General features: G+C 49.8%; 1 protein-coding gene across 4 annotated transcripts in view; it reads left to right on the top strand.

Moving 5' to 3' along the window:
- GRM7 (glutamate metabotropic receptor 7) overlaps nt 1–23094 on the top strand; it is a 247074-nt gene that overhangs the window by 85212 nt on the left and 138768 nt on the right. For all 4 annotated transcript variants that reach the window (XM_071550186.1, XM_071550185.1, XM_071550184.1 and 1 more), the window contains exon 2: nt 11000–11216. In XM_071550186.1, the coding sequence (XP_071406287.1) occupies nt 11000–11216 (217 nt within the window). The remainder of the gene's footprint in view (nt 1–10999; nt 11217–23094) is intronic.

Here is a 23094-nt window from a genome sequence, read left to right as displayed (position 1 = left end):
AGCTCCCAGCCCTCACCCCTGGCATGACTGTCCCTGTCCATGGTGCTGGGAGGGGTCTGGAGCCTTCCAGGCAGCCTCTCCCCTGTCCATGGGGCTGGGAGGGGGATCTGCAGCCTCTCCCCTGTCCATGATGCTGGGAGGGATCTGCAGCCTCTCCCCTGTCCATGGGGCTGGCAGGGATCTGCAGCCTCTCCCCTGTCCATGGTGCTGGGAGGGATCTGCAGCCTCTCCCCTGTCCATGGTGCTGGGAGGGATCTGCAGCCTCTCCCCTGTCCATGGTGCTGGGAGGGATCTGCAGCCTCTCCCCTGTCCATGATGCCGGGAGGGATCTGCAGCCTCTCCCCTGTCCATGGTGCTGGGAGGGATCTGCAGCCTCTCCCCTGTCCATGGTGCTGGGAGGGATCTGCAGTCTCTCCCCTGTCCATGATGCCGGGAGGGATCTGCAGCCTCTCCACTGTCCATGATGCTGGGAGGGATCTGCAGCCTCTCCCCTGTCCATGATGCCGGGAGGGATCTGCAGCCTCTCCCCTGTCCATGATGCCGGGAGGGATCTGCAGCCTCTCCCCTGTCCATGATGCTGCGAGGGGGATCTGCAGCCTCTCCACTGTCCATGATGCTGGGAGGGATCTGCAGCCTCTCCCCTGTCCATGATGCTGGGAGGGATCTGCAGCCTCTCCCCTGTCCATGGGGCCGAGAGGGGGATCTGCAGCCTCTCCCCTGTCCATGGGGCCGAGAGGGGGATCTGCAGCCTCTCCCCTGTCCATGATGCTGGGAGGGATCTGCAGCCTCTGCCCTGTCCATGGGGCTGGGAGGGATCTGCAGCCTCTCCCCTGTCCATGGGGCTGGCAGGGATCTGCAGCCTCTCCCCTGTCCATGGGGCTGGCAGGGATCTGCAGCCTCTCCCCTGTCCATGGGGCTGGGAGGGATCTACAGCCTCTCCCCTGTCCATGATGCCGGGAGGGATCTGCAGCCTCTTCCCTGTCCATGATGCCGAGGGGGATCTGCAGCCTCTCCCCTGTCCATGATGCTGGGAGGGATCTGTGGCCTTCCAGGCAGCCTTTCCTCCAAAAATAGAAGGATTTTGCATATCAAAGGTTTGAAAAACAGTAATTGAAAATTATAAATTAGATTTTGAGTTTAATATTATTGACACATAATATAGATAAACAAAGGGAAGTTAAAATGTGAGGAATATAAATACAAGTAAATTTTACTCTGAGGAGTGATCACTTAGAAAGGATCTTCTTCCTGAGTGCATAAACTCAGCTTTACTCCCAAAGAGGAACTTGCACACACAGGTCAGACAAGTGTGCATCTAAAATCTTTTCCCATTTCAGTATAAATTCAATACTGATTTCTGGCCCTTTTTTCATTTTTTTTTCAAGGAATAGTTTTAAACCAAAGCACTCCCAAGGTATGACAATTTACAGGAGAAATGAGCAATTCAGATGATGAGGGTTGGTCCTGCAAACACAAACAATAGCTGCAAACAAGAGGAACCTATTTTTGAGGTTGCTGTGGGTGTGCTGGAACACAACAGTGAAGGGATGGGAGAGAACACGCCGTCTTTGCTGCACAGAGAACATATTTTTGTCTCTTAAAGGAGGAGGATTCAATATGTATGAAGCTTTTGTGTCCAAGCTGCAGCAGAGATGGAGGTTTATTGAAGTAATTCTCTGAAGGCCACAAAGTGAGAGAACAGCTCAATTCCACTCGGGCCTCACCTATTTCTAAGACAATGTGCTGTATTGCCAGTGGTGCTGCAACCCTGCTCTGCCTCCCTCCAAGGGCTGCTATTTCTGTCCTGGCAGTGCCGTGGGAGTTTCCTGGCACGGCTCAGCCTAAAGAGTTCAGGGAATTATTTTTAAGTATCAGAAACATTTTGAATTGGTTCATAGACCCAGCTCAGAGGAGCCTGATTATAAAAAGTGCTTTTTGCCACTGGAAACCAATCCCAGAATCACAGAATGGTTTGGGTTGGAAGGGACCTTAAAGCTCATCTCATTCCACCCCTGTCATGGGCAGGGACACCTCCCACCAGCCCAGGGTGCTCCAAACCCCGTCCAACCTGGCCTGGGACACTCCCAGGGATGGAAAGCAAAGCATTCCAGTAAAAAATGTACTCCTAATAAAGTGTAAATGGCCAATTCTTAGCCCACAGTATGTAAACAAGTGTTATGTCTTTGTTTATTACAAGGACAATATTATTTACAGCTCCATAAGATGCTTGTGACTAATTTACATTAAAACTGTGGGTCTTGATTTCCAGTCACCTCTCCAAGGATCTTTTAGCACTTAAAAGCTGTGAGATCACCTCCCATTTGTCGTGTATAACAACCCAAGCTGTGCCAGAAGCTCGTGGTTGTCACAAGCAGACCTTGCTCTAGCACAGGTCACCAAGATGAAGTACAGGAGCATCTCATTTATGGACACCTCATATTACTGGCTGCTTATGATTTTTTTTTCCCTGCTTTCTGTCTAAGCTGATAAAGTGCTCCCATGAGCCATGTGGACAGTACTAATTGCTGTAATTATTGTTCCCTTAATTGCTACAATTATTTTTTCTGGAATACTTTCTCACTCTAGAAAAGGAAGCAGGAGAGACCTTGTAGATACAGAACATACTCCCAGCTTGGCAATATCATTCAGGATGTCTTTCTATTCAGTGCTCTGACAGTTTTGGTGGGGATGAAGATTGATTTATGTGCCTGGAAATGGGTTCTTTCATGTGCTCTTCTCAGGTTTGAAATTAATTTTTTTTAGAAAATGTTCAATTAGAAGGCCAGTTGCTTGAGGAGACCAAAGTGGCATTGGGGGTGTTTGTTTAAGTGATGGATTCCATCCATTGCAGCAATGGTGAGAAGGAGCTGTGAACTCTAAAGGGCCTCCCTCCCAAGGCCTTGTTGAGCAGCCCTGTGGCTCTGGAAGCTCCACAGAGTTGGGACCTGGGGCTGGTGGGTCACTGCTCCATCCCAGCTCTGTGGGGGTCTGTTACTGCCCTGCTCAACCCCTGCAAGTCCCTTACTGGGCCTGGCCTGCCCTCTCCATTCCCACCCAACATCTGCCTCGAGCCTTGGATGTGTATCCACTATGGGTGGGAGCTGAACTTCCCTGCAAGGAGACTCCAGGCAACTTCTCCTGCAGTGTCCTGGGCTCTGTCAGCCCTTCCTGACACTCCTTTATCCTCCTGCCACTGTTGTTCTTCAGTCACTGCTGCTGAGAGGTCCACAGGCAGTGACCTGGTCCAGTTGGCATTGATGACTTGTCAAGAATTTCTGTAGTTCTCCATGAGTATGGAATTCTGCCCTCCCACTCAATCACCCCCACAGAAACCAGACCTTGCCTGAGGTCTGAGAGCTCTGATGTAGGTCCTGGACTGCAGATGCTGAACACTTTGAAAATCCCTTTGCTCTGGTTGTTGTGTTAATAGACCTTGTGGTCCATAAGGTCAGGGTGACAGAAGAGCCATTCCACTGTTGGCTGAAGTCCTAATACTGGGCAAGGAATGTGAGATGGAGCTCTCCCAGCTTGGGGGGGTTGGTGGAATGAGCCACTGTAGGTATAAGCAAAATTCATGTACCTGAATCATTTATTTGGTTTATTTTTTTTAGTGTTTCTTTTGTTGTTCTTGGAGATATTTCTGTTTTATTAAATGTACTTCTTCTCCTCCTGGCTCAGCTTCTCCTTTGTACTTGGTGTTGTTCATGTTTGTATTTCTGTACCTTATGAAATATTGAGCCAAGTCCCTCCTGGGTGACTGTGCTGGTCTCTAATACATCATTAGGAATTCACAGTGGGGTAAGACCAGAGCAGTGGTGGTGGCAGCAAACAGGGCCCTGTTTGAACACTGCTGGCTTTAATATTGGTAAACAGAGAGATGGAGGTGAACTGTCAATAGATTAATGATTGAAAATGCCCTTCTCTGGATGTGCTGATTTGCTTCACTGCTCAGAACTTGCTCTTGAGGTGTCACTTTGCACTTGGTGACAGGTTTGCCATCTCTAAACACCTTCTAGGGCTGTACAAAGATTCTTTTTATTGCTCTTCAAATTGGTTTACATGAAAACTTTCTTTGTTGTTTTGCCCCATTTTGTTACTGTCAACATTTGACTCTTGAGCATAAAAACCAACTGGAAGTGCACTGGGTATAAAATGTCATCCTGAAGTGTAATAAGGAGGGATTATCCAAGTGCTTTAGGAGGATTTGTTCTCATTGTTACCTGAGTGATGGGAATACTGTTCCCAGTCTTCTAAGAGCCCTAGAGCAAGAATTGCAGGAATATTTGTTTTCATCTGCACCTTTCAGGGCAGAAAAAGAGCACATGCTCTTGGTTTGCTGCCAGTTGATGTTTGATTGCCACGGATTTGGTGTTTGGGAGGGCTGAGAAAGAAGGGAACAGGTGGCAGAGGTGGTTTTGGTTCCCTACACCCATGTCTGGTGCCCAGGGCCATCCCACCCCCAGGGAGGTCAGTTCTGAGGAACAGGGAGATCTTGAGTTCCAGCCTAGTGGAAATCAGCAGAAGGATCATCCCTATTATCTTTGAGAGCTTTTAGCCATACTCTGATCTGATTTTGCATCTTAGTAAAATGTTCAGAGAAGCCCAATATGGTTTGATTTGGAAGGGATTCAAAGATCATCTGTTTCCACCCCAAGGCAGGGACAACTTCCACTGGTTATCTGGATTCCTGGAACTTCTAGAAGATTGTCTTCATGTTTAGAAGGCAAAGTGAAAATGAAAATAGTGTAGAGAGGTTTTACCCAGAGAAAACAACCAGTTAGAAACTTCAGATCCCTTGAGCTCAAGATGATGAACCCAATTCTCTGCAGTTTGCAGGATGCTGGAGAGGTTTGTCCTGCAATTTGAGATGTAGATGGTGAACAAAGAGGAGCTGCACTAAGTGATGGTTAAATCCTGGCATGAATAAAACCTGAGCTCTAAACAGATTCCAGGCTGTTACTCATCCATGAGTTCATGCCCAGGGGTTTTGCAGCCCAGGGCAGAGTCTCCAGGAATCCCAGTCTGGTGGAGTTGGGTTGTTGCCAGGGATTTGCAGTTTGTGTGGCCTGACCCAACGTGTTGGGTTTGAGAGGCTCTGTCAGACCAGGAGAGGCTTCTCCTGTTGACAGGGAATCACATCAATAAAACTTAATAAGAAATGGAGAGTAAGAATTGCAGCAAACTGTGAACTTAATGCTGTCCTGGTGGGAGCTCATTAATATCTCAATAGGTGCCCTCCTGCATTATCTTAATTGCACCAGGTCCTCAGGGAAATTGCCTCCTCTGAAGTTCTCTGACTGCTGACACTTGGGGGGTTGGGTTCAGGGGCACCATTTTATTAACTTCTAAAAAGTTGCTGAGGAGGTGGAGCCCATGTCAGTCCCATCTGAAGCAGCACAGTTGCAGTAATTATTTCTCTGTGAGGTCCTTGGCTGTGGCAGTGACTCTGCAGCAGCGTTGGCAGAGGTGGGCACAGGGGGGTGGGCAGTAGCCCAGGGCCTCTGGCAGCTCCTGAAGCTTCAGGGAGAGCTGGTTTGTCTTTTGGCACTTGGGCCCCTGTGGATTCCCAGAGGAGACACTTGGCTGCTAATGAGGCACTTGCCAAGTCTTGTTTTGCTTGTAAAGGATGGTCTGTTGAGCAGGGAGAGGAGGAGGAGAATGACACAAAATAAGTCTGAAATAAAAAACTGGAACAGCAAGTTTGTGTTTCAGTTGGGGTTTGCTCTGAAATACCCTGTTCCAAACCTGTTGCTGGGAGATGTTTGATGTTGGCAGGAGTGATGTAGGAGACCATCAGAGATGAGCAGATCCTTGGTGTATTCCTGCTGTGGCTCTTGGTGCAGCTGCTCCCAAACAGGACCTGCTTTTCAAGCAAGACAACAAATGAGATCCAGAGACAGCTCTTCATTAGCAGAAGAAAACGAAATAAATGAAGAATAATGTTCAAGGTTAAAAATAAATTAACATTAATTAATCCCTGACTAATGCAGCGTTCCCAGCATTAATCATTCATCCTGACTGTAATCAGAACATCAGCCAGGCAAACCACATGTAACACTCCTGGCTGTGATGTTTGCCATGGCTGCAAACATGGAGACTTCAGGAAAGTCTCCCTCCCACATCAGTGAGCTGCTCCCATGCCCTGGGTGTCCCTGAGGGAGCTGCAGCTCCCCCCTCCTGCTGTGGGGCTGGGGGCAAAGGTGGGGCTGTGAGGACAAGGAGGAGCACAGGCCTCCCTCCCTCAGCTGTGCTGTGTAAGGGCCAGGGGGATTGGGCCCTGGGCTTTAGGGAACCAGCTCTTCTGCCAAGATGTTGGAGCCATTTGGAAAGCAGGCTGGGATTCCTTAGAGCTTTGGGATGGTTCAAACATGTTGCAGAACAGAAAACAGGAAAACTGTTATGAAAGACAAAGCTGCCTTCTTTAAACCCCAGTTTTGAATGGGAGATATTGGTAACAAAGAGCATATTTTATCAAAAGTGAAAGAAAAATAAATCAGTGAAAGTATTTTTCCAGTTAATTAAAAAAAAAAAAAAAAAACAACCAGAAACAAAACCATAAACTAAAAGGACCTCCTTTAAAATCCTCCAGTTCCCCCTGGAATGGTGACATTGGCCAGTGTGGGGTTGGGTTTTGATGAACTGGGTCAACCCATTTTCCTTTTCCAGGGCATTTCAGCTTTGGCAGGAGCTGAAGGAGCATGTCTGGGAGCCCCCCTGGTGAGCAGCCTTGTAGGACCCCTTTGGGCACTTGGTTTGGTGGGTGCCAGCCCTGTGAGGAGATCTCAGAGAGCAGAGGGTGTCTGGCCTTGGGGTTTGACTGGAGTGAACAGGATGTTGGATTTTTCCAACTTAAGTCACCCTCAGGAAAAACACAGGAACGTGGAGGATCCTGAAACACAGCAGAAAGGTTCCAGCTGAGTCTGGGGGAGGTTTGTCCACTTCCAACTGGATGTGAACATCAGAAACAGAAAGGAAAGAACTGCTGAGCTGTTGGGTTGTGGCTGATGCAAATAGATGTTCACTTTGGACATCTGGGCTGCTGCTGGTGCATGGGAAGCTGGGCAGGAAGGGAAAATGCCCTTGGGAGGTGTCTGCAATATGCTCTGACATGTGGAATTGTGAGGGCTCCAGTCCATGTTGTATCCACTGAAAGACTTTTCTCCCTGTACTCACAAAGAAATTTTACTCCTCATACATATAACTTTATATTGCTTTTAGATATCATGTAAGAAACACTGGTAAAACCCCCAATATATGATTTTTATGCTCCAAGTGATTGAAACAGCCAGAAGTAGTTAATATTTTATGAACAGAGGAAAAAGGATTAAAATCCAAAATGTCTCCTAAGGAACAAGAGCAATGCAGCAAATTCTGTAGCAGTTTTGGTTTTAGTGGAAGTGCAGAATATGCTCCTTTTGATTTTTAGTCGAATCAAAATTGTTGGCAAGTTGGAAGACAAACAGTTGCCACAGATAAAAATTGATATTTCAGCCTTTCTTCTATGTATAACTGAAAAAAAGCAGCACTTGGCTGTATCAGTCCAGCCTGGGGGCAGAGACTGTAGGTGTGCACTGGTTGCTTGTGTAATTAATAGTGGGTTAAACAGGTTAAATGTTCCCCTTAAATGTCACCAGTCATTTCTTACAAGAGCAGCTGTAGGCATGGACAGACTGGGCATGTAACTCATTTTTGGTGGCCAGGGTGCCCAGGATTTTCTGTGCACCCAGAGCAGCTGCTGAGCTGAATCCCTTAGGTAGATTCAAAATGCAGAGCCCTGACCACAGAACCCCAGAATGGGCTGGGTTGGAAGGGACACCAAAGCCCACCCAGTGCCACCCCTGCCATGGGCAGGGACACCTCCCACCAGCCCAGGGTGCTCCAAGCCCCATTCAGCCTGGCCTGGGACACTCCCAGGGCTGGGGCAGCCCCAGCTGGACTGGCAAAGTGGTGCCATCCCTGTTTGCCCCCGAGAGCTGCCCCAGGCTGTGCTGGCCCTGGGGAAGGTGCTGAGCAGTAAATCACATCCCTGTGGTCAGCACCTCTCCAGGCTCTTCCCAGCAGCCTCCGTTCAACTTCTTTAATCTTCTGTGACTGGAACACTCGAAAGTCTTGCCAGCAACGTGCTGTCCACAGGCCCCAGATGTAAAATAAATCTGGCAAGGCTTGTAGGAGCTGCTGTCTGGCACTACAGACCTGGAGCAGCCCAGCCTGGAGCTGAGCAGCCCCAGGGACGTGCAGAGCGTGACACGGCACAGCCTGAGGGAGGGGGCTCAGCCCCCCAACATCCCAGGGACAGCCAGAGCTCTGCTCACTGCCAGCACTGCCCTGGGGCCAGGAGGGCATCCCTGTCCTGGGGGCACCGGGGCCAGCATGGCTGGGTGAGGGAGGGCATTGTCCCCTCTGCTCTGCTCTGGGGCAGCCTCACCTGAGTCCTGGGGGCCACAATGGCAGAGAGACCTAAAGCTGTTAAAGTGGGTCCAAAGGAGGGACATGGGGCTGGGGAAGGGACTGAGGGGCCACAGGAGGAGCAGCTGAGGGCACTTGGCTTGTTCAGCTGGAGAAGAGGAGACTGAGGGCAGAGCCCACCAGGGTCTGCAGCTCCAACCTCTGCTCTGTGTGACAGGGACAGCACCCAGGGAATGGCTGGAGCTGTGCCAGGGCAGGGACAGCACCCAGGGAAGGGCTGGAGCTGTGCCAGGGAAGGGACAGCACCCAGGGAAGAGCAGGAGCTGTGCCAGGGCAGGGACAGCACCCAGGGAATGGCTGGAGCTGTGCCAGGACAGGGACAGCACCCAGGGAAGGGCTGGAGCTGTGCCAGGGCAGGGACAGCACCCAGGGAAGAGCAGGAGCTGTGCCAGGGCAGGGACAGGGCACAGGGAAGTGCTGGAGCTGTGCCAGGGCAGGGACAGCACCCAGGGAAGGGCTGGAGCTGTGCCAGGGCAGGGACAGCACCCAGGGAAGGGCTGAAGCTGTGCCAGGGCAGGGACAGCACCCAGGGAAGGGCTGAAGCTGTGCCAGGGCAGGGACAGCACCCAGGGAATGGCTGGAGCTGTGCCAGGGCAGGGACAGCACTCAGGGAAGGGCTGGAGCTGTGCCAGGGCAGGGACAGCACCCAGGGAATGGCTGGAGTTGTGCCAGGGCAGGGACAACACCCAGGGAAGGGCTGGAGCTGTGCCAGGGCAGGGACAGCACCCAGGGAAGGGCTGGAGCTGTGCCAGGGCAGGGACAGCACCCAGGGAAGGGCTGGAGCTGTGCCAGGGCAGGGACAGCACCCAGGGAAGAGCAGGAGCTGTGCCAGGGCAGGGACAGCACCCAGGGAAGGGCTGGAGCTGTGCCAGGGCAGGGACAGCACCCAGGGAATGGCTGGAGCTGTGTCAGGGCAGGGACAGGGCACAGGGAATGGCTGGAGCTCTGCCAGGGCAGGGACAGCACCCAGGGAATGGCTGGAGCTGTGCCAGGGCAGGGACAGCACCCAGGGAATGGCTGGAGCTGTGCCAGGGCAGGGACAGCACCCAGGGAAGGGCTGGAGCTGTGCCAGGGCAGGGTCAGGTTGGATCTCAGGAAAAGGCTCTTTCCCCAGAGGGTGGTGGGCACTGATCAGGCTCCCCAGGGCAGAGGGCACAGCCCCAAGGCTGCCAGAGCTGCAGGGACGACACTCTGAGGGACAGGGTGGGATTGTTGGGGTGTCCTGGCAGGGCCAGGAGTTGGACTGAAGATCCCTGTGGGTCCCTCCCAGCTCAGGATATTCTGTGATTCTGTCTAAGTTTCCATGTTTAGGTTCAATCCCCACAAGGGTTGGGGGAGTCAATCTCTGAATGGTTCCATGCAGAGTTCACTCTGCTGCAGCTGCAGCACCAATTTTGCTTTCACTGGCTGCTTTTTCTCTGCTGTAGGAGCTGCAAATGTCTGTAACTGTACAGATATAATGTGTACCCTGAGGAAATTTGCTCTCCTCTGCTCCTGATCTCTGTGGAAACAAAGGTGCTGAGCCCTTTGCAGCCTTGATCCTGGGGAAATACAATGTTTATTTTTCTGAGAAGGCAGGAGACCAAATAAATACTTGTAGAGTGCTCTGCAGAGACAAAATATGAGGATGTGGAAGATGCTTGTGCTGAGGCCTGAAGTGCTGACCTTTCTCAGGCTGGAAGTCTCAGATCATTATATATGATCATGTTTGTGTATATTGCAAATGTTTTTTCCCCTCTGTGGCATCTCAAGTGAGAGTTATGGCAGGTTCCTTAATTTAAGGAGCAGTCCCAGACTGTTAGTCAAACAATTGCATAATGGGCTTGGGCATTAACAAACTGTCAGCTCAGTAACTGCTCAGGGACTTGGTTATCGAGGAGAAAATAGTCCTGAACAATATTCTGGTGTCTCTGCTCCAAAAGGTCACTCTCAGGCTCCTTCCCACCCTGCTGGAGGAGGAGAAGTGAGGGCTGGTTTGTTGGGGCAGAGCTGAACCATTCCCAGGGGGTGTGGTGGGACAGAGATGTCCATGCTCACAAACCTCCATGACTGTTCTTCTTCAGAAAGAATAAAAAATTAACATACTTTTGCCTAAGTCTGGACACTTCATCCTCCAAAAGCTGATGAAGGGTCTCTCTGGCTTCCAGCCAGCCATGGCAAGTGGGGGTTTAACCTCAATTACCTTCAGGATCCCAATCACCTGATGCTGGTCAAACCAGAACACCAACCAAAGGACATAGTGACTGAAATGGCTTGTGTGCTGTGCTTGATTTAGATTGCCTGAAAGGAAGAAATTATGGGTGTGCACATGTACAGTTGTCTTCAATTGATTAACCATTTTATTTGTGTAACTTGAGGTCAATGAGAAGATTGTTTCTTTGGCTTGTACATTGTAAGGGAACTTGATGGAGAACTAGAGATGGATACAGTGAAGGCAAAGCTCAGCTGGAGCCAAGAGCTTTAACTGACTACTGCAAGAAGTGCCACGAGTGTATGAATGTGTGTATTTATCAGAAATTGTTTTTTTCTACAGATCCCACAAATCAGTTATGCCTCAACTGCACCAGAGTTGAGTGATGACAGGCGCTATGATTTCTTCTCACGTGTGGTTCCTCCAGATTCCTTCCAAGCACAAGCAATGGTGGACATTGTGAAAGCTTTGGGATGGAATTATGTATCCACTTTGGCATCTGAAGGGAATTATGGAGAAAAAGGAGTGGAGTCCTTCATGCAAATTTCCAGAGAGGCAGGTAGGCACCACCCGTCCTCCCTCCAGAAAATGCTGTGGAAGTGCTGAATGTTATTTTGTGCCAAATGTGATATTATTTTTCTGGAACTTACATTTGATTCTAAAGTTGCTCCAGTTCTTTGCAATGCTCTGCAATGGCTCTTAGATACTCTTGTTCCTAAGTTGCTATGGAGTTTCAGAGTTTGAACCCTCAGTGGTTTTCAATCATTTCTGGGCAAAATAGAAAACCTTGAGTCTTACCAAGCTCCTGCTGTTGCCCTGGGGGGCCTCACGTTGTGTTGATGTGGGTAGGAGAGAGACTGGGAAGTGTTGAGCTGTTGTCTCTGCACAGCTCGTGGTTCTGCTGCAGCTGCTCGTGCCAGACGTGGCTCCTGTCACATGTTCAGCTCTCAGCCCTCTGCCTGCTTTGGGTTGTTGCCCTGGCATTGCTCTGCTCCAGTTCAGTTGAGACACTTCCTGATCTTTGCCTTGAGGGCTCAGAGATTCCTGGTGAGGGATGTGGAGCCAACAGGCTCAGTGGGGTGCTGTGAGCACCTCACACCTTTGGTGGGATTCATCAGGATTTTCTTGTTACTCCATTCATTAAGGGGCATTCCAAGAAGGTCAGACTGTGTTGGACAGTGTTGCTTGGCTGTGAGAGATGTCCCAAGAAGAGAGAAAAATATCCTGTTCTATCCTAGGATGGTTTGGGTTGGTTTGACCTTAAAGCCAATCTGGTATGCCATGGCCAGGGACACCTTCCCCCAGCCCTGTCCAACCTGGCCTTGGACACTTCCAGGAATGGGAAATCCCCAACCCTCACAATAAATAATTTCTTCCTCATATCCTAACCCTCCCCTCCCTCAGTCAGGTCGATGGTATGAAGTTGAACCTTTATAATTTTGTTGACAGAAATCTCCAATTTTGCAGCTTTCTTTCCTCTTCTGCTACAAAACCTGCAGGAGGCCTGTCCTGAAGGTGAGCCTGCTGTGTGCTCATCCCCTTGTCCCTGTAACTTCTTCTTCTGGGTAAATATCTCTAAATTTCCCCAGAGACACAGGGATGTAGGAGGACTTTAAATGGCTCTTTGGGGAATAGAGCCCCAAATATAAATCCTTGGCAAGATGATTTGCAATCCAGAATCATGAGGGTTTGGAAACTGAAATGTTTCGAGTCAAATCCTTTGCTGGGAAGGAAAAATAAGCAGATGATGCAGTTCATTAGTGGTGATATGTGCAAAGTTCCAGAAGACTTCAGTGACAGAGCCTGGGTGGGAACCCAACATTATAGTCCAAGGGTGAGCTCTGTTGTATTCCCAGACTGACCTCACAGATCTCCCCCCCTGTACCTGCCCTGGCATTGGCTTCAATAACAGCGTGCCCAGCTCACTGGCCTGGGCAGAGCAGGCAGGGTGGGACTGGCTCTGGAGCAGCCCTGAAGGCTCCAGCCCTGGGGCTGTGCAGGGCTGGCTCAGCACAGCTCTGGCTGCAGGAGCAGCACCAGCTGCTCCCAAACTGTCAGGAGCTGATGGATCCCTCCTGGCAGTGCCAGCCTGGGAGCAGGCAGGGAAGGTGCCTGTGCTGAACACAAAGGGGCTTTGGGAGCGGGATCCAGAGTTGTTTCCTTCTGCTGATGTCAGAGGAGGAACCTGCATTTGCATGAATATGTCTGTTCATACGAATGCATATTTATGTGGTATTAAAGAAAATGGGTTTGGATTTAATACAGCAGGAAGTGACAAATGCCAGAGTTCATTATAATTTAAAATTGACTTTATTTGCAAATATCCATTGTTGCAAAATCATACCCAAAGTGTGTTCTCTGTGTGAAGGACAAACTCTACTGAAGAATATTGTCCCATTTTATAGCCCTTCTGGAGGGTTAAATTTATTAGATGAGCTGTTCATGTAGTCAACATGTAATCCAGCATCCTTCACAAAAAATAAAGCATAAAGCCAAGCCAAGCCCCTGCTTAGAGCAGCTCTGCATGCAGGGGGATGTAGGTCATGCCTATGAGATTAAGGCACCAACAGGGATAGTGCCTAAACTTCCAGAGACACAGGGATGGGAATAATCCGATCCCTGGCACTGCTGCTGCTTCTTAGGGCTGTGCTGAACCTCTTGTGTCACACGGATAAAGCTCAGGTGACATTCTGGGGGGATTTAATACCTGTCAACAATTCTGGAGCTGTAAAATCCTGGGCAGGGAAGAAGCTCCTGTTGCCTGAAGGGGTAGTGGAGCAGCTCCTGGAGACGCAGGTCCTGACCTTGGATCCCTGTGGAGAATGGCACCTTGGGCCCTGCCCGTGGGCATCGGGTGTGCCCCTCTCCCAGGTGCCACCCTGGGGGGCGATGGTGCAGTGTCTGTGCCTGGGGAGGTGTGTTGAGGGTCCCACACTTTTGGGGTTGGTTTCCCTGTGCCCGAGGTGGCTGTGCCTCCTTGGGGGCATTTTGTGCAGAGCGAGGACTCACCAGGCTGGGGGGTGAGTGCTGTGGCATCGTGGTGTGGACAGAGGCTGTGAAGGAGCCATGGGCAGCACCCACTGCCCTGGCTCATGGCCCTGGGGTCCTTGGCAGCTCCTTGATCTGCCCATTCAGAAACATTTGAGTGGTTAAGAGCTGCCTGTGACTGTGTGAGGTGCCAGGTCCTGCCTGCTGGGAGCAGAGGGCACAGGAGCTTGAATACAGTGCAGAAGTACCACTGAGATCACCTGCACTTCAAATATTGAACATGTGTAAAGGGCTCCAAATGTCCAAGGCCTGAGGTGTGTGACTGAGCAGTGTCTTTCCAAAGCAGGGTGACATGTGCTGCTCTTGCAACACCTCCAGGATGGGAGGAAAGGGTGGAACACACTTGTGGTGCTCCTGCTGCTGCCATGAGAGTGGATTAATGGGGTGTTTGGGGTGCCAGTCAGAACTCTCACAGGTTAGAAAACTTGTGCCAGAAGCAACAGAAATACAACAGCAGGAGGATGTTTTTTTCATTAGAGAATCCATTTCTGGGAATGGTGGGGCTGGGGATTATTTGCCTCTTCTTCTCACCTTGGAGGTGTATTCAGTATGCCCTGAAGGGAAACGGGGGATGGAGGGCAGGAGAGGGGTTTAGGGGGTGGTTTGCCTCATTTTCCAGGGACCAAAACTTGTGATGTTCATCAGGAGGAGCTGTGCTATTGCTCTCAACTCCCTGACAGGAGTGGGGAACAGGCAGGGTCGAGCTCTGCTCCCAGGGAACAGGCACAGGATGAGAGGAAACAGCCTCAAGCTGTGCCAGGGAGGACCAGGTTGGATATTTCTGAATATTTCTTCACAGGAAGTGTCCAGCCCTGGCACAGCTGCCCAGGGCAGTGTGGAGTGACCAGCCCTGGGAGTGTTCAGGAATGTTTGGATGTGGCACTTGAGGAGCAAAGGTCCTTGTGTTGACTCTCCCTGCCTGGCCCCTCAGGACCAGGAGTATCTGCCAGGAGCAGCCCCAGGGTGGAGGTGTTTGGTCCCACAGTTGTCATCAGCTCCCAGACAATTGTCTTGTATCTCATAATCAGCTTCTTTTGGCAGGAAGGAAGATTTAGCCCAAAGGTACCAGCACATTTATTATCTCTGGCCTCGAGTCTGTAGCAGCTAATTACCCTAAATTCAGTGTTTTATCCCAACTTGCTTCTGATCAGCCAGGATCTTAGGAAATCTGAGGATGAGTAGGAAGTGCTACCCCAGCTTAGCTTTCAAATATGCTTTAGCATATAAAGACTTTGCTTGATCCTCTGAGTTAATAATTCTTCACAAAGTGACTTTTATTATGAGCACTTCAAGTGAGTTTGAATATGTCATTGTGGCAGGAGATGAAGATTTGAAACATGCTCTGCAGTCTGTGGGATTAATAAATTAGGGGAATGGTCTAATTATGGAAAATCTAAAGGACAATTTCAGATTATTAATGAAACTACTGAATACTTGAATTTCAAAGATTAATTCATCTTTGATTTTTTTAAAAAAGATTAATCTGTACCAGAAGGTTAATTGCTATCTGTAAGAAATATGTATATATTGAAGTCGTTAGCAAAAGACCACTTGAATGCCTCCTAACAGATAACTGGAAGATCTGGAGTGCATTTATTGATGTTCTCCTCTGCCCAGATGGGCCATTTTCACACAGAGCTCACTGGTGGTGCTCTGCTGGAGCCTCTGGTGTCACTCACCCGTGGGCTGCAGCACACGGAGCTGCCAGAGCTGTGTGTGCCACCCTCACCTGCTCCTCTGCCCTGCCCTGCGCGCCCAGTGTCCTGCCCAGCAGTGCTGGCTTTGGGCACAGACCTGTGTGTTGGCACAGAGCAGAGCTGGGGGCTGTGCAGGGAGATGAGGGAGGGTCTTGATCTCCACACTGAGATGATGAAGTTCTCAGCCCTTTGGGAAGGCTGGAGAGGGAAGATCCTGGAAAAGCTTGCTGCCTTCCTCTGGGTACTAAAGACATGATAAAAGGAGATTACAGCCCTTGTGCCGCTGTGCTGATGTGACTCTGTGCACTCAAGTTCCTTCTGAAGAGTTTGTCGTGGTGCGTTTGTTGAAAGCCTCGGCAGAGCAGGATGGAGAATCAGCTCTAAGCCACTTTAGCACAGAAAGCACAACACTTGTGACTGTCTCTTTATCTTCTTTTTCTCCTTCTTTCACTGAGGACTTTTGTGAAATATTCATTACCGTAATTCCTCAGTGTCCGAGATCTGCAGATCCTGCAGACGGCTCTTATGTAAGGGTGGAACATCTGCGAGAGCAGGAGCAGCATCACGGCAGGGGCAGCATCACTGCAGGGGCTGGGTGTGCTCAGAGACACCAACCCCAGGGCTGGGTGTGCTCAGAGACACCAACCCCAGGGCTGGGTGTGCTCAGAGACACCAACCCCAGGGCTGGGTGTGCTCAGAGACCAACCCCAGGGCTGGGAGTGCTCAGAGACACCAACCCCAGGGCTGGGAGGGCTCAGAGACCAACCCCAGGGCTGGGTGTGCTCAGAGACACCAACCCCAGGGCTGGGTGTGCTCAGAGACCAACCCCAGGGCTGGGAGTGCTCAGAGACACCAACCCCAGGGCTGGGTGTGCTCAGAGACCAACCCCAGGGCTGGGTGTGCTCAGAGACACCAACCCCAGGGCTGGGAGTGCTCAGAGACACCAACCCCAGGGCTGGGTGTGCTCAGAGAGACCAACCCCAGGGCTGGGTGTGCTCAGAGACACCAACCCCAGGGCTGGGAGGGCTCAGAGACCAACCCCAGGGCTGGGTGTGCTCAGAGACACCAACCCCAGGGCTGGGTATGCTCAGAGACCAACCCCAGGGCTGGGTGTGCTCAGAGACCAACCCCAGGGCTGGGTGTGCTCAGAGTCAAACCCCAGGGCTGGGTGTGCTCAGAGACCAACCCCAGGGCTGGGAGTGCTCAGAGAGACCAACCCCAGGGCTGGGTGTGCTCAGAGACCAACCCCAGGGCTGGGAGTGCTCACAGTCAAACCCCAGAGCATGTTGTCCTTCTGTCTGACAAGTGGAACTGTGTCAGGGGAGGTTTTCAAGGCGGGGTCAGGTGGGATCTCAGGGAAAGGTCCTTCCCCCAGAGGGTGGTGGGCACTGCCCAGGCTCCCCAGGGCAGTGGGCACAACTCCAAGGCTGCCAGAGCTCCAGGAGTGTTTGAACAACGTTCTGAGGGATAGGGGAGGATTGTTGGGGTGTCTGTGCAGGGCCAGGAGTTGGAGTGGATGATCCTTGTGGGTCCCTCCCAGCTCAGGAGATTCTGTGATTCTGTCTGTACTCCACCAGCATCAGATGGACCACTGTTTTGTCGTGCATTATAATCTGTGCATTAAATGTCATCCTCTCCAAATTCATTGGCTTCTTTACAAATTAATGACCTGCAATTAAGTAGCTTCTATAGAAATTATTTTCTCTGAGTTTATCTGCAGCAAAGACTGTTTTAAGCCCCTTTACTGACTGAAATTTGGAAATATGACAGCCTTTCTTAGAGCCTTGATACTTGTTTTCTACACTTACGTTTCTCAAAAGATCTGAGTCTTTTGATGTGGGTTTTTGGTGATCTGAGTCATCTCCTGGAGCTTTCTGTGACATCCTCAGCGTGGAGTATCATCATACTCTGCTCTAATTCAGTTCCTCTGGCTGATGGGAGCTGACACTGGGAAAAGCCACGAGCTGCTCCGTCATCCCTCAGTGATTCACCAGCGTCCTCGTGGGCTCCTGTAGGTCTGCTCAGCTGCCTGCTCTGAGCCTGAATCTGCATTTTTGTAATAGAACTTAATTTTTATGCTGTCTGTTGGGAATTCCATTAGCACAAATTAGTGCTGGGGAACATGAGAGAGTGGAATCACTGTACGAGGGAGTTGTACAACTGTGTCTGAGGAGGGAGAGGAGACTCCTCTGTACAGCTCCGAGAGAGAACTGCTTCCTGGTGCCAACTAGGAAATCCTGATCTATTTTCTTCTTGTCTTACATTCTGCTGCTAATGCAACATCTCTTGTTTTTCTCTTGATCCATTAAAGCCCCACTCAAAGGGTTTAGAACAGTCAGTACAAGGAACAGTCACTTTATAGCATAACCCAGGGGTTTAACCCCAAAATGAGAAAGGAAGGTGAAAAAAGTTAATGAATCACTGTGGTGGGAGAGTCTGTGTGGGCCATGGTAATAAATAACAAACAGGATGTTTCAGTGAAGGTTCAGCACACGATACTGGCAATGGGCAATGCCCATCATGCAGTGATGCCCCAAATGGGTGATCTCTGCTCTCTGTTGCTCGTGGCAGCTCACAGAGCCCAGCTGTTAACTGAGCCACTGTTCAAATATTCATTGCAGTGACTCATTGCTTGGGAGATGATGGGACAAGGTGTTGTGCTGTCCACTCTGATGACTTTATTTAGCTGAAGGAACAGCAATTGCAGACTGTTCCCTGGACGTGCCTCTGCCAGAACCCAGGGGGGAGGAACCTCCTGCAGCAGCTGGGTCAGAGCAGCAGCTGAGCCTGTGCTGAGACTGCCCTGCAAACACGGCTTTGAAGGGCAGCCTAAGAAAACCACACATGTTGTTGTGGTGTTTAACATGTCCTGGATCTTTGGAGGGTCACAGATCCCAGGGCATTTCTGCACTTTGAGGACAGAGGATGGTTTGAGGCTTGGGGAGTTTTCCCAGTGAATTCCTGGTCCTGCAGACCCCTCCTGTGGGGCTCAGTGGTGGCAGGAGGGGATGGAGGGGCTGCTGTGCAGGGCTGGCCCTTTGTCATGGTTGTGTTCAATGATTCTGCCTTTGATGGGAATGGCCTTTATGCATTCACCAGAGAGCCTGTTTTCTGGATCAAATACAGCAAAATCAAATATATAAACCCCTCATAAATTCAAGTCATTTATATTCCAACATTTCTAGTGTTTTCCATTTTTCTACTTTTCATGTGTGTGTCCTCTTGGTGTACAGTGAAGATACATTAAATAACAACTGTATGAAATCTATTATTCTCTTTCCTGTTGTCAAATAACAAACGTTTTGTCATTTCAGAAAAACAAAATCAGGAAAAATTGCTGTTTCAAGTTGTAGCAGCTTGTGTTGTGTGCTGCAGTCTGTCAGGGTTGTTGGGCTTTCCTTTTAATTGTAACTGATTGGTAGGAGATGCACTGGCCTTGATCCTCCCGGGTGGTTTGGGTTGCATTGAGAGGTTGGTGGCACTTCTGAGGGTGGCAAAGCCAAGTGGGTGTGTCACAGTGTCACTGAGTCACTGCTGGGGCTCTTTGCTGTGCTTAGAGCAGCGTTGGGGCATGGCCTGGGGTGATGACTGCACTTCCCACTCGGTATTGGCTTAGGTGTTGAAAACCCCTCAAGGCACCAGCTCCGTGTTTAGATTACCCAAACCCTGTGAATTCAATCTGCACCTCCTCAGCAAGGCGTCTTCCTACCTAAGACATAACAGATGTCCTGGGCTGGCTGGCTCCGTTCCCTGCGCAGTAAAGAAGAGTGATGAGGTCTGAGCTGCCCTTTGCAAACATCTATTTCTCTCTCTTGCCTCCACAGGGAGTGTTGGCACCAAATACAGGCGTGTTGTTAAAGAATTTGAATTTAAAAAAACAACTAATCATTGGTATCTATGTGATATACGTGTTTTCTTCTCTCTTGTCATTACTGGAAGAGAAATCCCTGGTGTAGGTTTGCAGGGTGCTTGTGATCTCCTTCAGGACAGCAGGGAAGCTGCTGGGCACTGGAACTCTGGGTTTGGATGTGCCCCTGGTGGCACTGCAGCATCGGGAGCCTCTGCCCAGTGTGGTAATTCTGGGATGGCACCAGCCAGGGCTTGAGTGATTCCTCCCTCTCCAACAGGCTCAGGAAAAATCAATCCAATAGCACTGGGGAGAAGGAAAGAGGTAAAAGTCTGAAGGGATGATAGTTTGTGTCTGCCCATGTGGAACCCTGAACCCAGCCCATCCTGGCACTGAGAGCCCACCCTGCCCTCCCAGTGCTCTCACCCAGCTGCTTTTGGAGAGCTGTAACAGGCTGCTGTTCCTGCCACAGCATCAGCCACTTTAATGATAAATATCTGCCTTTTTATGGCATTTATTGACCATGTGGAGATTGCATCTCAAGGACAGAATAAAATTGAAATAGGCAATTCTTGTTGCTGAACAAACAACCATCAGTGGCCTTTAAAAGCGTTGCCCCAGATTTAATAAAACCTTGTCTTGGCAGTTACACAAAAGGTGTCAGGTGGATCAGCTGGAAGGAAGTGATTGGGGAAGTCCTGGTTAATTCAAAGCAGAAAATGCATTGCTGAGCCTTTATTTGTCCCAGTGAAGTTGGACACCCCCAGGGGGTGTTCCTGTGTTTGGCCACAAACATGTCCCAGGATGCAGAAGGGAAGCTGTTGTTTGATGCAGGTTCAGTAAGTGTTTCATCCCCATCCAGGTGCTCCCATTTATCCTTTGGCAGGATTTCTGCATCTCAAGGGTAATGGTTCCTCCTGGGAAGGACAGCAGGATGGTGCAGTTGGAGGAGCAGGAGAGCTGGGATTTGTTCTGCAGCCAAGTTCTGCTGGGAGGGATAGAACTGGTGAAGGAAAGGTGGGAATATCAGGGAATGGACAAGATTGTTGTTAATGGGCATTAGGAAGCTTGAGGAGAAGGTCCCCTTGAAGGGCAGCAGGTGGTGTTTTGGGGAGGAGAAGGGGAAAGGAGAGAATTTGGGTTTAATGAACAATAAAAGGAACAAGTCTGTGGAAAAAGCAAGAGAGGTTTGAGGATGAGAAGAAGGAGAGATGAAAAGTCATAAAATGAAGATGGATAGAAGGGATTGGGGTTGCAAAGACTGAGCCATGGCAGGGGAAAAATATCTCTGAGTAAGGAAGGTTTGCCAGAGGGTGGGCTGGAAACACACCACAAAAATACCAAATTCAGGAACAGAATTGACTTTGATTGTGAAAACCAAAAATTTCTGGAAGATAAGGTAGAAATTTTTCCTGAAGTCCCTTCTTTCTGCAGGGGGCAGGGAAACCAGGCTGCCTCCAGGGGTCCCTCTGTGCCTTTGCTCTCACAAGGCTCTTCCCTGGGGGGATGTGGAGCCTGGGAATCCTGGCTCCCCTCCTGTCTCCAGTGCCTGCTCCAGAGTGTGGTGCAAAGCATCCTGTCAGCTCTCCTGAAGGAATAAAAGGAATTTCATAAAACTCTCCTGCAGAGGAAGCCCCTGCTGTCATTTTGACTTTCCCCATGGAAAATAGAAATATTGTGATTACACTGAGATTTTCTCATGGGATATGTCTGTTGTGCAAAGGAGGATGAATTTGTTGGGACTTCACTTGGGACCAGCTCTAAATGTGTCTCTGCATCTGAAGGGTAATATATAATGGGATGCAGTAAGTTATTCCAGTTTCCGTCGCTGAAATCCTGTCTCCCAGGAGGAAATACAAAATATTGTCTCATCTTGTACCTTCCATACTTCACAGTCCCTTCTCACTTTGTGCTAATGCAAAGAGCAGCTTTCACAGCCATGGGGGAGTCGCAGCACATAAATAATTCGGAGCTGCCTCTTCCATCACGCGCCCTCCCCTGCCTCCTTCATTCCTCATCCTTCCTCAGACAACTGAGCATGACAAACACCCTGAACCCTTCACACTCCTGGAAGGTGATTTTCATGATGATCTGGGCATACCAAAAATACTGCCTGGTCTGTCCCCAAAGAATCTGAGCCTTCCCCAGTCCAGCTTCCTTGTGTAGGTGCAGGAAGGAAAGGTCAATGAGAGGAGCGAGTCCCCCTAATGGTGTGTCTGTGCCTGCCTTGCAGAGCCCCAGCAGGGAGGGAATGATGATCAATGGACTTTACAGGCCTTCCTACATGTTCTTAGGGAAGTTATTTGTCAAGGCAATGTTTGAAATACTATTTGCTGTACTGTATCCAGCGAGGTACCTGAGCTGAAAAGATGAGCTGCAATACGGCATTTTAAGTGGTTTCCACGTATAGGCAGGATGTTGGGAAGATGTATAGAGATGTAGACAGGCAGTTTACAGCTCAGGCTCTTCTCCTCCTTTTCCCTTTGCTGTTTCAAGGTTTATATATATTCAGTCTAAAATGAATCTTATAGTGGAGACTCTCAGCATCATTTCAAACGTTACCTTATTGAAACAAACCCCTCACTGCTGATGGTGCCCCTCCCTCTCTCCAGGCAGGTCCCTTGGCTGCTCCTGTGTTGTGTGATGGTGAAATAAGGGTTTTTTTCAATAGTCTTGTTTGTAGCATTTTTGGGGTGTTAATACCAACATTTGGTTACAAAGAAAATTAATTATTATCAGAAAAGGACTTTGCATTTATTTCATTGTGTAAACATGGAGATGAAACAGCTTAAACTTTGTATAATGGAAATACAACTCAAGCATTTGTGTTCAAAAAGTGAGCAGATGCTGCAATTGGCAATGTGACTTAGTGGGCATGGAGTGTCAGAGGTTGGGCTTGATGGTCTTGGAGGTCTTTGCCAACCTTAAGATTCTGTGCAGATGTTGGAGACTTGAGTTGGCTTTGGGTTGGCTCTGGGTGCTTTGGGCTGGCTCTGGGTGCTTTGGGCTGGCTCTGGGTGCTTTGGGCTGGCTCTGGGTGCTTTGGGCTGGCTCTGAGTGCTTTGGGCTGGCTTTGTGCTGGCTCTGGGTGCTTTGGGCTGGCTCTGGGTGCTTTGGGCTGGCTCTGGGTGCTTTGGGCTGGCTTTGGGCTGGCTCTGGGTGCTTTGGGCTGGCTCTGGGTGCTTTGGGTTGGCTTTGGGCTGGCTCTGGGTGCTTTGGGCTGGCTCTGGGTGCTTTGGGTTGGCTTTGGGCTGGCTCTGGGTGCTTTGGGTTGGCTTTGGGCTGGCTTTGGGTGCTTTGTGCTGGCTTTGTGCTGGCTCTGGGTGTTTTGTGCTGGCTTTGTGCTGGCTCTGGGTGCTTTGTGCTGGCTGTGGGTGCTGCCCAATGAGCTAAAGATGTTTCCTTACAATAAATGCCAACACTTTGCTCAGTGCAGCTTGTTTGGGAGAGCCCAATGATGACGAGGAGAGTTGGCATCCCTGGTCCAGACAAGTGTTTAAAATCATGTGTTCTATTTAGGGCTGGGAAAGCACTGCCTGTGCTGCCTGGGGAGGTGCTTTGATTAAAGATACACTATAATTTAATTCCCTGGATGTATTTTGTTTCTCCCTTTAATTCACTAATCCCCAACATCTAATCAACCCTTTCATTGTCTCTCAGTTTATCTTATATCTATATTTTGTTCTTTTTCTGGCCTGATATTTTTTCCCTCAAATGACTTGTTTCTCTTTGTTCATTCTCCTTCTTGCCAAGTGCTGTCCTTGGTCCCACTCCTGTTCTGTGTGTTTGGAGCAGGCAGGGCCAAGCCCAGTCACTCTCCAGACATGGCTGTACTCAATTATCTT

This window comes from Pithys albifrons, chromosome 3, assembly GCF_047495875.1.
Source record: "Pithys albifrons albifrons isolate INPA30051 chromosome 3, PitAlb_v1, whole genome shotgun sequence".
NCBI lineage: Eukaryota > Metazoa > Chordata > Aves > Passeriformes > Thamnophilidae > Pithys > Pithys albifrons.
The sequence above is the reverse complement of the archived record's forward strand: the minus strand, read 5'-3'. Positions and strand labels throughout refer to the sequence as shown.